This window comes from Hyperolius riggenbachi, chromosome 7 (genome assembly GCF_040937935.1).
Source record: "Hyperolius riggenbachi isolate aHypRig1 chromosome 7, aHypRig1.pri, whole genome shotgun sequence".
NCBI lineage: Eukaryota > Metazoa > Chordata > Amphibia > Anura > Hyperoliidae > Hyperolius > Hyperolius riggenbachi.
This window is the reverse complement of record NC_090652.1, coordinates 8539942-8557530: the sequence shown is the minus strand read 5'-3', so window position 1 is coordinate 8557530 and position 17589 is coordinate 8539942. Positions and strand designations below refer to the sequence as shown.

At 43.9% G+C, this 17589-nt stretch overlaps 1 protein-coding gene across 2 annotated transcripts in view; it reads right to left on the bottom strand.

Moving 5' to 3' along the window:
- The window catches only part of PEMT (phosphatidylethanolamine N-methyltransferase), a 312808-nt gene that overhangs the window by 141764 nt on the left and 153455 nt on the right, over positions 1–17589 (bottom strand). For both annotated transcript variants that reach the window (XM_068246420.1, XM_068246421.1), the window contains exon 4: positions 9673–9818. In XM_068246420.1, coding sequence (XP_068102521.1) covers positions 9673–9818 — 146 coding nt within the window. The remainder of the gene's footprint in view (positions 1–9672; positions 9819–17589) is intronic.

The window sequence follows — 17589 nt, the reverse complement described above, 5'->3', positions numbered from 1 at the left end:
TATTGAGTGCATAACTGAACATAATTATTTGAAGGTTGACTTTTTTTTGTTTTAAAAACACTTTTCTTTTATTGGTCGGATGAAATATGCTAATTTTTTTTTTTTTAACAATTCAAAAATATGCTAATTTTTTGAGATAGGAAATTTGGGTTTTCATGAGCTGTATGCCAAAATCATCAATATTAAAACAATAAAAGGCTTGAACTACTTCAGTTGTGTGTATTTAAATCTAAAATATATGAAAGTCTAATGTTTATCAGTACATTACAGAAAATAATGAACTTTATCACAATATGCTAATTTTTTTGAGAAGAACCTGTACGTGTGAGAAGTGGAACGAAAATCATCCATGATTCCAAACATTTTTTAAAAATAAATAACTGCAAAGTGGGGCGTGCGTAATTATTCAGCCCCCTGAGTTAATACTTTGTAGAACCACCTTTTGCTGCAATTACAGCTGCCAGTCTTTTAGGGTATGTCTCTACCAGCTTTGCACATCTAGAGACTGAAATCCTTGCCCATTCTTCATTGCAAAACAGCTCCAGCTCAGTCAGATGAGATGGACAGCGTTTGTGAACAGCAGTTTTCAGATCTTGACACAGATTCTCGATTAGATTTAGATCTGGACTTTGACTGGGCCATTCTAACACATAGATATGTTTTGTTTTAAACCATTCCATTGTTGCCCTGACTTTATGTTTAGGGTCATTGTCCTGCTGGAAGGTGAACCTCCACCCCAGTCTCAAGTCTTTTGCGGACTCCAAGAGGTTTTCTTCCAAGATTGCCCTGTATTTGGCTCCATCCATCTTCCCATCAACTCTGACCAGCTTCCCTGTCCCTGCTGAAGAGAAGCACCCCCCGAGCATGATGCTGCCACCACCATATTTGACAGTGGGGATGGTGTGTTCAGAGTGATGTGCAGTGTTAGTTTTCCGCCACACATAGTGTTTTGCATTTTGGCCAAAAAGTTCCATTTTGGTCTCATCTGACCAGAGCACCTTCTTCCACATGGTTGCTGTGTCCCCCACATGGCTTGTGGCAAACTGCAAACGGGACTTCTTATACTTTCTGTTAATAATGGCTTTTCTCTTGCCACTCTTCCACAAGGCCAACTTTGTGCAGTGCATGACTAATAGTTGTCCTATGGACAGATTCCCCCACCTGAGCTGTAGATCTCTGCAGCTCGTCCAGAGTCACCATGGGCCTCTTGACTGCATTTCTGATCAGCGCTCTCCTTGTTCGGCCTGTGAGTTTAGGTGGACGGCCTTGTCTTAGTAGGTTTATAGTTGTGCCATACTCCTTCCATTTCTGAACGATCGTTTGAACAGTGCTCCGTGGGATGTTCAAGGCTTTGGAAATCTTTTTGTAGCCTAAGCCTGCTTTAAATTTCTCAATAACTTTATCCCTGACCTGTCTGGTGTGTTCTTTGGACTTCATGGTGTTGTTGCTCCCAATATTCTCTTAGACAACCTCTGAGGCCCTCACAGAGCAGCTGTATTTGTACTGTCATTAGATTACACACAGGTGCACTCTATTTAGTCATTAGCACTCATCAGGCAATGTCTATGGACAACTGACTGCACTCAGACCAAAGGGGGCTGAATAATTACGCACACCCCACTTCGCAGGTATTGATTTGTAAAAAATGTTTGGAATTATGTATGATTTTTGTTCCACTACTCACATGTACACCACTTTGTATTGGTCTTTCACGTGAAATTCCAACAAATTTGATTCATGTTTGTGGCAGTAATGTGACAAAATGTGGAAAACTTCAAGGGGGCCGAATACTTTTGCAAGCCACTGTATATCAGTGTGAACATTAGAGAAAACACCTACCCTGCTCTCTGTTTCATTCTTCACTGCTCAGCCTGTTTGTTAGCAGCCCTGATAAAATGTCCGACTGAGTAGTCAGTCTGGCTTTGCTCAGAAATCATTATAGCTGAGTCGTTATAGCAGAGCCAGAAGGGGGCAGGCTAAGGCTTGAAAAGACATCAGAGAACACAGACTCAGCTATAATGATTCCTGAGCAAAGCCAGACTGAATGCTCAGTCGGAGATTTTATCAGGGCTGTTACAAGCAGGCTGAGCAGTGAAGGATGAAGCAGAGACTAGGGTAGGTGTTTTTTCTAATGTTCCCACTGATATATATGGTAAAATACATGAGGGTGCTTCGTCTCTGGTTCACTTTAAGCCTATCTGGACGGATATATATGTCCAGTGTAGTTGTGGAGAGTGCACCACCATTTTGTTACTAAATGAGGCACATGTGGTATGATTTTAGCCGGGACGAGTTGTAGAATACATTTTGGTGTGTCTTAAATCTTGGACACCCGGCACATAAAAAATGGTTAGGGATTAACTCAATCCAACATAAAAAAGTAATTTTCAAAATTATGATCAAACTTGGAAAGTCTTAGCAAAACTACAAGAGACATATGTGGTAACATTTTAAACCGCGATAAGTTGTAGAATTGAGTTTTGGGGGTTTTAGGGTTGAGGCCCATGTCTTGTGTATTCTTTTTAGTCACAAACTGAATCAAAAGCAATTACATTTCCGCATATTCTGTGCCAAAATAAAAGACTTGTAAAATGAAAACAAAGTGACAGTATATGAAAGAAGAAACATCAATGGTTACCTTAGGAACTTGGCTTTTTAAATATGTATGCCATGAGGGTATATTACTGTTATTTTTGCAAATAAGGTTTTGTAATCATCGATAGTGTACAATGAGAAATCAAAAACACAGAACAGAAAATAGACACCTTTAATTCCAAATACAATATTGTCACCATACATTGTGCTAGGAACATAATCTAAATGTTGTAATAACCAGGATGGATAAGCAAATAACATTTGTGGGTTAAACTTATACTTAGCACGGTTTATTGTAAAGCTATAATGGATGTAAATGGAGAAATAGGGTGTTTTTTCAATTATTTACCTTAACTTCACTTTAAAATGTATAGAAAATAAGGTGTTTACTAAACAAAATTTGTCCTGAAAAAAACATTATACAGAACATTTCGCTGTGATAAGGAGTAATAAAGTTATTGGCAAATGAATGGGAGCAGTGCGGATATGTGAAAATTGCTCTTATCCTTAAGAGACCCGAGACTGCTGGTACGGTAAAACGCTGCTTCCCGACGAATCGCTGCACATACCCACCGCTCTTACCGGTCACGACGCTGCCCCATTGCCGCAGGCTCCTCTCTTTGCCGCCTCTATGACGGCAGAGCGATGTCAGTCGGTCAGGAGCCGCTTTCATTGACTCCTGACGCTGTGTATCAATGGGAGCCATTGTGATTGGCTCTCCGTGATCACGCGGTCGGGAGTCAATGAAAGCGGCTTCCTCCTCATCTGTTCACAGAGCCCTGACGTCTTATAGATAGCAGAGCGAGCGAATTGCGGCGGGTTCAGACCGGCGGGAATGCGTCATCCAGCAGAACGTTGAAGCTACATCCAGTCAGAGCGACAGCACCACCTGCTGGACCTAGATTCAAACTGCGTCGGTGCAGAACCAGTTAAAGTGACCCAGAGATGGTGATTAGATAAACAATTGTATTAATCCTCCTACTCCTAAAAATGGCCTTTTTTGTTTTGTGTGTGTGTGTGTGTGTGTGTGTGTGTGTGTGTGTGTGTGGGGGGGGGTAGATATTTTCATTGTTTTATGTCATATTTAACCACTTTGTCCTCGACGTATAAAACCGTCAAGGAGGACAGGCGCGCACCCGCGCGCTCCCGCGGCCGATCGCGCGCGTGCACGTGCACTCCCGGCCGCGGATTCGGTAGCCACGGAATCAATGTATCGGTCTATGGAGCCCGATCACTAATTCCTCTCCCCCGCTGAAAAAGCGACAGCTTCTCTCGGAAGCTTCGTTTTTTCTGAAGCTATGTCCCTCTAAGCGTACATTGTACGCTTAGAGTGACGTCATGTAAACAAACTCAAGATTGCCATCTTGTGGCCAAAAAGTAAAACTACAAGTAAAAGTTTAAAAATATTACAATACACAAATATTTCCCCAAATAAAACACTTTTATATCCCACCCTCCCAAAAATGCCCACATAAAATGTTTACAAACATTACTATAAAAAAAAAAAAAAAAAAACACATAAATATTTACCTAAGGGTCTAAACTTTTTAAATATCTATATAAAGATGAAATATTTCTCTCTATTTTTCTTTTATAAGCTTGTAAATAGTGATGTATGCAAAACGGAAAAAATGCTCTTTTATTTCCAAATAAAATATTGTCGCCATACATTGTGATAGGGACATAATTTAAACGGTGAAATAACCGTGACAAATGGGCAAATACAATACGTGGGTTTTAATTATGGAGGCATGTATTATTTTAAAACTATAATGGCCGAAAACTGACAAATAATGAATTTTTTCATTTTTTTTCTTATTCTTACTGTTAACCGGTTCAGCGCCGCAGTGCCGAAAATCTCATGCATCCGAGCAACGTTCACCTCCCATTCATTCGCCTATAACTTTATTGCTACTTATCACAATGAATTGATCTATAGCTTGTTTTTTCCGCCACCAATTAGGCTTTCTGTGGGTGATACATTTTGCTAAGAGCCACTTTACTGTAAATGCATTTTAACAGGAAGAATAAGAAAAAAACGGAAGAAATTCATTATTTCTCAGTTTTTGGCCATTATAGTTTGAAATTAATATATGCTACCGTAATTAAAACGCATGTATTTTATTTTCCCATCTGTCCCGGTTATTACACCATTTAAACGATGTCCCTATCACAATTTATGGTGCCGATATTTCATTTAGAAATAAAGGTGCATTTTTTCAATTTGCGTCCATCACTATTTATAAGCTTATAATTTTAAATAATATAATAACATATTCTCTTGACATGCATATTTAAAAAGTTCAGACCCTTGGGTAACTATTTATGTTGTTTTTGTTTTTTTTTTTAATTTTTTTTTTTTTTTTGTTTTTTTTAATAAAAAAAGTGTATGTGGGTAATTTTTGGTGTGGGAGGGAAACTGCTAATTTTAAATGTAAAATAATGTTTTTTTTTAATCAAAAATGTATGTGGGTGCAGTTTACTATTTGGCCACAAGATGGTCACAGTGAAAAAAGTCCTAGATGCGAACCAGCTCGCATCTAGGAACTAAAATGCTGAGGAGTTGTTTCCTGGGGGCAGAAATACCGCGCTCTCTGGAGAGAAAGTGTCGGTATTTCTGCGGGGAAGTTAGATCGGTGAATGGGAATTATATTCCCATTCACTGATCGAGGGGCTAGCGGCGGGCAGCGGGAGCGCGCGCGGGGGCGCGCCCGATCGCGCGCACGAGCCGGCGGCAGCACCAGTGCCTATCTGGACGAGGAAGCTCGTCCAGATAGGCCGAACTGGTTAAAATGCATTTACAGTAAGGTAGCTCTTAGCAAAAAGTACCCCCCAAAGAAAGCCTAATTGGTGGCGGAAAAAACAAGATATAGATCAGTTCATTGTGATAAGTAGTGATAAAGTTATAGGCTAATGAATGGGAGGTGAACATTGCTCGGATGCATAAAGTGAAAACGACTGAGAGCTTAAGTGGTTAAAGATTTACAAAGTAGATTGAATGTTTCCTTGTCTCTGCTCAGTGGTATCTTATTAAGGGCCTTTTTCCACTAGCCTGCGATTTGCGATTTGCTTCTGATCGCAAATCGCAAGGTACATTAAACTAATGGAAACTGCATCAGCAATTTCCATTAGTGCGATCCGATTGCGATGCGATTTTGGTCAAAGCGCAATCGTTGTCCTGCCGCGTTTTGTATGCGATTGAGCTGGACTATAATGAGTATAGTAGCTCAATCGCAAACGCAATCGCATGGTGGAAATTGAAAGTTGTATTCTGCCAGGAAAACATTTATGGCTGTAATTAGCTTATCAGTGATGCTTATTATATTCCCAACAAGGTACCACAAGACAGAAGCTGTCACTTCCATGCCTAGAAGATTAACTCTTTCAGGCAGCAAAATACAAGTAAAACAGCCTGGTTTATTAATGTTTTGTACTGTACATGCACATGTTTATCTCATCAGGTCACATGTCGCCTCCGGTACACTTTAACCTTTAGCAGCCAATTTAGAGGCTTGCAAGTGTTCCAGGCCAATTTATTTTAGCCCTTTTTTTTAATTTCTTATTTGTTACATTTCCTTGCAAGTAATTAGTACTGCTGTAATGTGTCTTTATGGCCACTTGTCAGGAGGGGGCAGTGTGAGGCAATAACAGAAGACTTCTGCTTTCAGTTTCTATATTTCCTGTTAGTAGAGAGACATCAAAGCATTCCAAGAATTTACAGCACAACCAGTTCTGCTGGTTGAGGTCAAAAGCAAGGAACTTATCTCAAATGAGATATTTTCTTTGAAGCTGCTAATTGGGTAAAGTAAAACCGAAGTGAGGGGGGAAAAAAGTCAGATAATCACCTATGGAGAGGGAAGGCTCTGGATCCTATTAAAGGGGCACTATGGCAAACTATTGTAAAATTTTAAATATGTGCAAACAAACAAATAAGAAGTACATTTTTTCTAGAGTAAAATGAGCCATAAATTACTTTTCTCCTGTGTTGCTGTCACTTACAGTAGGTAGTAGAAATCTGACAGAAGTGACAGGTTTTGGACTAGTCCATCTCTTCATAGGGGATTCTCAGGTATTTATTTACTTTCAAAAGCACTTAGTGAATGGCAGTTGCTCTGTCTAACTGCCAAAAAACTGTGTAGCAACAGGGAAGGTGCCCAGCATCAATGTTTAAATCCTTTTTAGGGAATATCTTTATAAAGAATAAAAAGCCTTGCTGAGAATCCCCCCATGAAGAGATTGACTAGTCCAAAACCTGTCGCTTCTGTCAGAGTTCTACAACCTACTGTAAGGCCTAGTGCACACCAGAGCGGTTCGGCTGCGGTTTGCGATCTGCTTGCGGGTGCGGATCCGCTAGGGTAATGTATCTCAATGGGCTGGTGCACACCAGAGCGGGAGGCGTTTTGCAGAAACGCATACTCCCGGGCTGCTGCAGATTTTGGATCAATGTTAAGTATAGGAAAAACGCAAACCGCTCTGAAAAACGGCACTTCAGAGCGGTTTGCCAGGCGGTTTTTGTTACAGTAGCTGTTCAGTAACCGCTTTACTGTAACAATACATGAAATCTACTACACCAAAGACGCTTCACAAAACCGCAAAATGCTAGCTGAAATGCTACAGAAAAAGAAGAAAAAGCGTTTCAAAATCTGCTAGCATTTTGCGAATCTGCTAGCGGTTTTTGGTGTGCACCAGGCCTAAGTGACAGCAACATAGGAGAAAAGTAATTTATGGCTTATTTTACGCTGGAAAAAACGTACTTCTTATTTGTATATGTTTGCACATATTTTAAATTTTACAATGTTTCGCCATAGTTCCCCTTTAAGCCTTCTGAGTCCTCTCGTTCCAGGAGGTCTGTGATGTTTCTAAATAATGCAGTCTGTAGAGCGTAACTACAATCTCATACATCATTTCCATTATCTGTTTGCTGCCAAAATAATGTAAAAATCTAAACTAAAGGTACCCATACATCTAGCAATGATGGGCAGATTCCACCAAGAGACAGATCTCTCTCTGATTGGATCTGATTAGAGAGAGATCTGTCGGCTGCCCATAAACCACAAGTCGATTCCAATCGATTTCAGCATGAAATGTCTCAGGAATCGTCCGAGCCAGCCGCGTTTGCCACTGTTCCCCTAATGTGTAAGTGTGCTGTAAGTGTGCAATCACCTGTCCTGTGTTGCGGTGCCCGTCTGTCTCCCACCGCTTCTTGATTAGCCGCATACACGCTGCCGGTGTGACGTCATGCGCCGGTGTGCTATGCACATGACAGGTGATGTATAATCGCACACTTACAGCACATTTATACATTGCGGGAACAGCGCGGGGGGTTTGGTCACGTTTGTTGCTCGTACAGATATCGTTCGCCATTACCGCTGCTCACTCGATCAAGCAAGTCGGCCCTACATCATGCAGCATGTCCAACTGATTGATGCGAACCAATTTCAGGTCAAAATTGGTTGTGTCTTTGATTGGGCATGCAATTGGCGGCACCGATTTTCATGTGACTCCTATTATAACAATCGAATCTGATGGTCGGTTGGCCGAGAAGTCGCCTGATGTATGGCCACCTTAAGCCTCTTACTAACAGATCATGAAAGAGGGTCCGGAAATAATTCACTAAGGGCCCATTTCCACTAAGTGCGAAATCTCAATGCGATTTTTCGCATTAAATATGAAACCAAAGCAAGGCCATGGGAGTCATTTCTAATAAATGGGAGTTTTCTAGGTCGGTGCCATACAGAAAAGAGATGGATTGCTTTCTGCAGATTTCTGCACTATGCATCCTTTTCCCACGTAAAATTTACATGAAAGTGAAAATTTGCATACAAAAAAAAGCATATGCGAAATGTTATAAATTATGGAAATAGACCCTAAAGAAAACCTGTAACAAAACGTTCCACTGGGGGGTACTCAACTGGGGTGGGGGAAGTTTCCGGATCCTATTGAGGCTTCCCCGTCCTCCTGTGTCCCACGGGCGTCTCGCTGTGCCCCTCCGAACAGCGGGGATGTCAATATTTACCTTCCATGGATGCAGCGCAGGCGCAGTATCAGCTCTCCGCTCGGAGATAGGCAGAAATAGCCGATCGCTGTCAGTCCACTCTACTGAGCAGGTGCAAGTCTCCTGCACCTGCGTAGCAGAGCAGACCCGACAGAGATCGCCTATTTCCGCCTATCTCTGCTGAGAGCCACAACAGCGCCCCCGCTGGAGCCAGGGAAGGTAAATAAATCAGCGCTTGTCAGGCTTGTGGAGGGAGGATTCCGGGACACTTCGGGGGAGCCAGCGCTGGACTGCCTGCAGCTACAGGGGAGGGGGAATCCTCATTGGGACCCTGAGGCATCCCCCTACAGAGGTGAGTACCCCCCAGGGGAACTGTTTTTTGTTACAGGTTCTCTTTAAGGGCCTGAGCCTACTGATGCAGTTGAGTCCGATTTTCAGTTACACGTCAATGTTACAGATGCTGAAAAGCGGACCGAAGCGGATACAACTGCGTTAGTGGGCTCAGACCCTAAGTATTAGGTAAAATGGGGTTAAGGGTTCATTCGCAACGCATGCATAAACGCAATTTCAATCCAATGACTGACAGGCGGCGTCTTGTCATCCCATGTCTCCTGGTTTCTGGTAAGGTCCCCAGTAACGGTACAATTTTTTCACAAAATGCGATCTTTCAATGCGATTTTAATGATCAAATTGTATAGAAAATTTGCCAACTATGAAGGCAATCGATGAACGATTCTTTGGTCCATTGCTAAACAGGATAAAATCGATCCGAAACATGGATTTTATGATCAAATTTGAAGAAAGAATCGTTCAGTAAATGTGAACAATCGATAATTGCCTTCCGATTGGTTACAATCGATCAAATCGCATCGAAAGATCACATTTAGTGAAAAATTGTACCGTTAATGGGCACCTTTGGAAGCACTGTGCAATAGCAGTGGATTATAGGCTCAGGCAAGTGGTTTCCACTCTGCGTCTCTTTGTATAATGGCTAAAACGGGACTCACCTGTATAGAACTGAATAGGTTTTTCTTTCGCAACAAAAGTAGTATTTCCCTTTAAGAAAACAATGTACTTCTTACCTAAATATGTTCCGACGAATCCCAGTGCCAGGAAACTGGTGATGACGAGAATGCTTCCAGCAGCCACCAGTGTGATCCCCGCATAGTAAAACCCCGGCCCGCTCAGGAAGCTGCACTGCGGCTGATTGGCCATTGCCGTGGTAAAGCTGAAAGACAAACGAGAACGACTAGTGAGAAAAAGGAGGGAAATAAGTCACCATGCAAATAGGTTGACTCAGGTACCGCCCCCCAGAGGAAGCTCACTAATCACACCTCCCAACTTTATGAGATGAGAGAGAAACACTTTAAAAGGATACCCGAAGTGACATGTGACATGATGAGATGACATGTGACATGATGACATAGACGTGTATGTACAGTGCCCAGCACACAAATAACTAGGCTGTGTTCCTTTTTTTCTTTCTCTGCCTGAAAGAGTTAAATATCAGGTATGTAAGTCGCTGACTCAGTCCTGACTCAGACAGGAAGTGACTACAGTGTGACCCTCATTTATAAGAAATTCCAACTATAAAACACTTTCCTAGCAGAAAATGGCTTCTGAGAGCAGGAAAGAGATAAAAATGGTCAATAGTTCATAGATATTAGCTCTGGCATACTTCAATGAATGTGTCATTGAGCAAAAACAATAAACAGTTAAAACCTAAAAAGTAGATTTAACCCCCCTGGCGGTATGAAAAATTCCGCCAGGGGGCAGCGCAGCAGTTTTTTTTTTTTTTTTTTTAAATCATGTAGCGAGCCCAGGGCCTCCGGCGATAGGCGATCAGGAAATCCCGTTCAAAGAACGGGATTTCCTGGAGGGCTTCCCCCGTCGCCATGGCGACGGGGCGGGATGACGTCAGCGACGTCGGGACGTCATTGGGAGTCCCGATCCACCCCTCGGCGCTGCCTGGCACTGATTGGCCAGGCAGCGCACGGGGTCTGGGGGGGGGGCCGCGCCGCAACAGATAGCGGCGATCGGGCGCGGGCCGGCGGCGATCAGTGTGCTGGCGCAGCTAGCAAAGTGCTAGCTGCGTCCAGCAAAAAAAAAAAATTATGTAAATCGGCCCAGCAGAGCCCTCCGGCGGCTTACCCCGTGTCCAGCACGGGGTTACCGCTAAGGAGGTTAAACATAAAATAAAACTGTAGAATATCTTAAAAAGTCATTTTTAGAAGAAGGAAGATAGATACAATTGTTTATTTTATTAGTTTATTTTCACCTCAGGTGTCCTTTAAGACATACCAGTGCCACACCCCTAATCAAACCCTCGCCACACATACCACACCCCTAATCACGTCCCCACCACACACCTAGTCACACATGCCACATCCCTAATCACGCCCCCACCACATGCCCCCACGCCACACCCCTAATCACGCCCCCACCACACCACTAATCACGCCCCCAACACACACCTAGTCACACATGACACACCCCTAATCACGCTCCCACCACACACCTAGTCACACATGCCACATCCCTAATCACGCCTCCACCACATGCCACATGCCCCCACACCACACCCCTAATCACTCCCCCACCAAACACCTAGTTACACAAACCACACCCCAAATCACGCGCCCACCACACACCTAGTCACACCCCTAATCACGTCCCCACCACACCCCTAATTCCGCCCCCAACACACACCTAGTCACACATGATACACCCCTAATCATGCCCCCACCACACACCTAGTCACACCCCTAATCACGTCCCCACCACACCCCTAATCACGCCCCCAACACACACCTAGTCACACATGCCACACCCCTAATCACGCCCCCACCACAAACCTAGTCACGCATGCCACACCCCTAATCACACCCAAACATATTTCAGTATTGGTGATGTTATTCAAAACTACTCAGCATTTATATGTATTTGTACTTGTGTCACTGGTTGTCCTGATTGTACAATATGTTGAACTGCTCATGTATCAGTTTCCCATTGTTTTCAATGTTGTACAGCGCTACAGAATATGTTGGTGCTCTATAATTAGAAATAATAATAATAACGTTCTCCAATGACTAATAAGGTGTTCAGTGCTGGAGGGAATAGATGGGAAATAAACCATTTTTCTACCAGAGGATGATCAGCTGTCATGTCTCCTACTATTAATGTTCAGCCCACTCATAATCACAAGCGGTTTCCTGTAATCTGGAGATATTCCTTATTGACCATCACTGATAAATGTTCTGATTTATGGCCTTCTGGAGCAGGAAGCAGCGAAGCGTCCTTCCCATATATCCAGGACAAAGTCCATGTGACAATTACCCAGCAGCATTCCACAAAGCTTCCATAATTCCAGATCACCGGACTGCTCTGTATCTGTCCAACTACGCAATAAAGACATAGGATTTACACTTCAGGAAATCTATCCACAGTACTCAACATAAAATGGCTATCATAAAAGAGTGGAGGCACCCAAAATGTATGAAATATATGTACTTGTGTATAAGCCTAATCTTTTAGCACAAAAAATGTGCGGAAACGTTACCTCCTCAGCTTATATATGAGTCAGTGGAGCAGAATGGATGGTGGAGCAGGTTTTGTTACTGGCAGAGGAGCGTAAGGATTGTGCACTAGTGATCTCTTACCAGCTGGCTCCCTGCTATGTCTGTGCCCCCCATCCCCCGCAACATGGTGTGCAGAGTGCGCTGCTCAAGACTACCTGTGTCCCCTGGCTTGTGGAGCGGAGCGTGCAAGCAACGTGTCAGCAGTGCAATGATTCTTACAGTGTGGCAATCGCTGCGTCTCATATCTATGATGTCCTCTAGGGGCATCTTGAGACACATTTGTATCATCCTTAGGGCACATCTGGCTATAGGGAGAGGGGCTGACTTGTACTGGTGGCACATCTGGCTACTGTGGAAAGGGGGTGACTTGTACTGGGGGCACATTTGGCTTCTGTGGAGAGGGCTGTACTGAGGAGAAGGCTTATATGCGAGCCAATCACTTTTTTTCTGGTTTCTGAGGGAAAAGTGGGTATCTTGGCTTATATGTGAGTATATATGGTAAGCCAAAACAGTTTTAAAAGTGAGGTATCGTTGGCGTTCCTCTCTAAAAACACACACTAGTCGTATTACAGTGAATATTTTCAATTTTATTGCACAAAAGTAGGGACAACCCGCTTTGCAAGTTTAACCTGCTTCTTCAGGTCAATGCAGATAATAGGCCACACATTCAGTTTGTTGGGGAAGGGGAGAGTTAAGGTCCGTACACACGCCGGACCGGAGGCAGCGACAGGTCCGTCATTGCCTCCCGCTGGGTGGGCGTGCCAACGACAGTCCGGCGTGTGTACGCACTGTCAGCGGACTGATACGGCTGTTTCTGAGCGATCCGCCGACAGTGCGTACACACGCCGGACTGTCGTTGACACGCCCACCCAGCGGGAGGCAACGACGGACCCGTCGTTGCCTCCGGTCCGGCGTGTGTACGGACCTTAACTCTCCCCTTCCCCAACAAACTGAATGTGTGGCCTATTATCTGCATTGACCTGAAGAAGCAGGTTAAACTTGCAAAGCGGGTTGTCCCTACTTTTGTGCAATAAAATTGAAAATGTGTACGGACCTTTAGTCACACATTAAATATAGCTAGACTTCCACTTTACACTGAATGGAATGAAGTTATATTGACCTGGGGTTTAGTTTTCATCCAATGACTCAGTGAAGAAGTTTCTAGATCTGTAGAGCGTTTACAAAACTGTGGGCCATGGGAGATGGATAAAAGTCAGGGACGTAGCCATAGCAACCAGATTCCAGGTTTACGCAGATTAGAGAAGAATAAAACAGAGCTTTGACTGGTCTCCGTGGACAGCAGACAATGAAGGCTGTCATGTTATCCTGGAGATGGGGTGACTGGCAAACAAACAAACATCCAAACTGGTTTACTGTATTCAGACACCTACATGACAGGTCCTCTTTCTACCGTACTCCCTAATCAAACAATGGCAGATGCGAGATACGCTCACACAGTGGAATCCTGGCATTAAATTATGCAGAGCGCTGCCGCTCATCAGAGTCAGTAAACAGAACGTCGGGCCTCATGTGACCCGAGCAGGAGGCGACGGCACACGCTGGTGACTCCATTTACTCCTTCAATACTGGCCTTATCTAGGGTCATTTAACTTCTATTAAAGCGGACCTAAACTCCGAAGTTCCTCTCTGCTCTGAAAGGTAAGCAACAGCATAATACCCTTTAAGGACCAGAGACCGCTGGTACAGAAACGGCGGAATCCCGAAGGATAACGACGAATCGCCGGAAATACGCGCCACACATCGGGAAACTGGACCACCCACTCTGCTGTCTCTATGATGGCAGATTTCCTTTGAGCCAGTCAGGAGCTGCTTTCATTGGCCCCTGACCCTGCCTATCAATGTAAGCCTATGGGAGTTGCTTACATTGATAGACACGGCCAGGAGCCAATGAAAGCAGCTCCTGACTGGCTCAAAGGAACTCTGCCGTCATAGAGACAGGCGGAGCAAGTGAGCTCTGACGGGACACAGTGGGGATTCAGCAGCAGGAGCGATGAAACCGGCGGATGTGCACAGCAGTGGCTGATTGAGATCTACGCACTGGCAGCCAGGCAACCACCAAAACAGAGCATAGATTTTAATCATTGTGGTCCTAAAGTAGTTAAAGAAAAACATTTCTTTGTTACAGCAGATATGAATCCTGCAATAGATGCGCCGTGTGTCTACTTCCTGCTTTCATAGAAGCTGACATAGGGTTAACATCCTGTGTTTACAAATTAGCTGCTCTGTTGAGGAAGCCAGCTGACACAGCTGAGAGACCAGATTACAGTTGTGATTAGTCACAGATGAGATGAAGGGGAATTAAACAGGCTAAACTCTTTAACCTCCCTGGCGGTAAGCCCGAGCTGAGCTCGGGCTATGCCGCGCAGGAGGATTTCTCCGCATCTATTGGGGCGATTCGCCCCATTCAAAGTGCTGTGCGCGCAGCCAGCACTTTGCTAGCCGCGCGCACAGCTTGATCGCCGCCGCTCTGCGGCAATCGGCCGCACGCAGCGGCGAAAGAGGGCCCCCCCGCCAGAGCCCTGCGCTGCCCGGACCAATGAGTTCCGGGCAGCGCTATGGGCCGGATCGGATGCGCCTGACGTCAGGACGTCAGCTGACGTCCATGACGTCATTCCGATCGTCGCCATGGCGACAGGAGAAGCCAAACCCTGTTTGCTATTAGTGCCGGCGACGATCGCACTAGAGGGACACATGCGCCCTCTAGTGGTGTTTCATGTAGCTACCACTCTGGTAGCTTTACATGAAACAAAAAAAAAAAAAAAAAAAAAAAAAAAAAGGATTTTTGCCCATGTGGCAAAAAAAATTAACCGCCAGGGAGGTTAAAGAGGAGCTGTCAGCCATACTATCTCAGAAAGAAACAAAACAAACATATATAAGTAGATAATTACTTGCTCTACTTACATAACAAATGTATTGCACTGTCCATGTTTTGATTTTAGTGATTTTTCTTCAGTAAAAAAAAAGAGAAAATCCTTCTTAGCATTTCCCATTTTAATTGTGGCTATTTTGAAGCCAATCCTGATGTCATTTCCTCCCTTACTCTCCTCTGCCTGATTGTGTTTGCATTGCCCTCTCTCCACTATAGAAAGTGCATTGTCTCAGCATGGGAAATATTGGCCAATCAGAGAGGAACAGAGGTGTGGGATAGGAAAACAGGAGGGAAAGAGGCTTCAGCCAATCAGGCTGCATTAGTCAAGTCTGAGGGAAAGAAGAGAAGCAAAAAAAACACAACCCAGCATGCCCTGCAACTTCCTTTGTGCGGCATATGTACCAAATAAGAGTCAGGTGAACTGGGGAATGATCATTTATCAACAAGAAAAGTAATAGCGATTTTAACTTTTAGATTGCCTGGTCAGCATCCTTTTTACTTGTTTACCAGATAAAAATAAAGAATTGATTATTGATTTTATGCCCGACAGTTACTCGCCCCATTCACAGTTAGAAACGCAAAACGCCGGTGATTTTTGCAGGAGTGATTTTTCCACGATTTCACACGGAAAAATCACTGAACACTGCGGCGATTTTGCCGCGATCGCGTTTAACGCTTCTATAGCACTGAACCGCGATCGCCGGGAAATCACCTGAAAATGGTGCAGGCGACGTGTTTGTGTTTCGCGTTTTGGCCGATTTGCACAAATCGCCCAAGTAAGAATGGGCCCATAGGGTTTCATTACACTAGTGTTTTTAAAAAGCGCTAGCGTTTGAATGTTTTGCCGAAATCGCGGCAAAGTGCTTTAGTGTGAATGGGCCCTTAAAGAGAGACTGAAGATAGTATAAATTTTCTTTTTTAACTTGTATTCCTGTCAAGGACCATAACCCCTGCTAAACCGCCACTATCCCGCGGCAAAACGAGGGGTTTATAACCCCAAATCCCCTCTCCAGTGTCCGGGGTGCGCTTCCTGAATGAGGCAGAGCTAATGACTGTAGCTCTGCCTCTCAGCGCGTCAATCCCCGCTGATTGCCGCCTCTCCCTGCCCCTCTCAGTCTTCATTTTTTGAGAGGGGCGTGGAGAGGCGGAGATCCGCAGGCAGATTGACGCGTATGGAGGCAAAACTACAGCTCAAAGCTCTGCCTCCCCGGGCAGCAAAATCCTTGACCAAGAAAATCATGGATTTTGCCGAGGGATTTGGGGGGTATAAACCCCTCGATTTGCCGCGGGATAGCAGCGGTTTAGCGGGTTATGGTCCTTGACAGGAATACAAGTTAATAAAGAGAATTTAGACTCGCTTCAGAGTCTCTTTAAAAACATACAGGGGGAATTACTCTGTTTTCCTTCTGTCCTGTGCAAGAGTTTAGTTCGGCCGGAAGATGAAGACGGCTCCAGCACGGGAACGCTGGGCAGTAAGAGGGGCGGAGACTCTCATTACTGAAGTAAGTATCTAACTTTTCCCTCCTCATCACTTCAGGTTTGGATCTGCATTTAGTGTTTGCGTGACTGAATGTGAAAGTCCCGCCCCCCCCTTGCAGTGACAACTAGTGAAAATCTGATGCGAGTATAACAGTCTAAAGCTGCCCATTAACAGTACAATCTCGTAAACAATCATACAATCAATCGATACCGTTAATGGTGCCGATCATCAACAAACGATCGTTTTACCGATTGTTATTGATCCAAATTTTGAGCCGAAACTCAAAAACTAGTCCCAATTCAGGATGCAACATAGAAAACATTTCAACTAATACAGTCATATCTTCATTATGTCTACAAATATAGCAAAAGGAGCAATCATCAACGTTTGTCAGTCAGGTACCAATGCTTCCAGTAGTAGAATTGTTGGCTAAGGACAGTTATTCTTCCCAAGTCTTTCGAGAAATACAGGTAAGGGTGGCAAATAAGTGTCCCCCAGTTCTGAAGACATCTAAATGAGTGTAAGACCATGTTCTAGAACCCACAATGCAGCTCCTAAGCTTAATCTGCTGGAGGAGGGGACTCTATAGTCTCTCAGGAACTCTGTAACCAAGATCCATCTCAACGCTATCAGTCACGTCGAGATAAGGTTGCCATATTTTGGTGAAATGGTGCTGGGTATCTGTTGGACGGGCTTTATTTTTTTCATATATAATTTTTTGATTTATAGTTTAAAATATCTGGTGAAAAGACAGGCCAGGATGCTATATGAATTTTGACAGATGCTACTTATATGTTATATCAATGTATGAGCAGCATGGTTTCCATTTCTAAGGTTTACCCAACTAGAGAGACCTAAGGATCCTTATAAATGGCAGTCTCAAATACTCCAGAGAGAAATTAAAGTGGATCTGAGGTGAACTTTTACTCATTGCATAATTGTGTTCCTTTTCTATTGTTTATAGGGCATTCCCCAAGCCAAATACTTTTTTGTTTTTGTTTTAATACTCTAATTTCTTATAAACCAAATAAACCATGCCCACAGGTTTTCA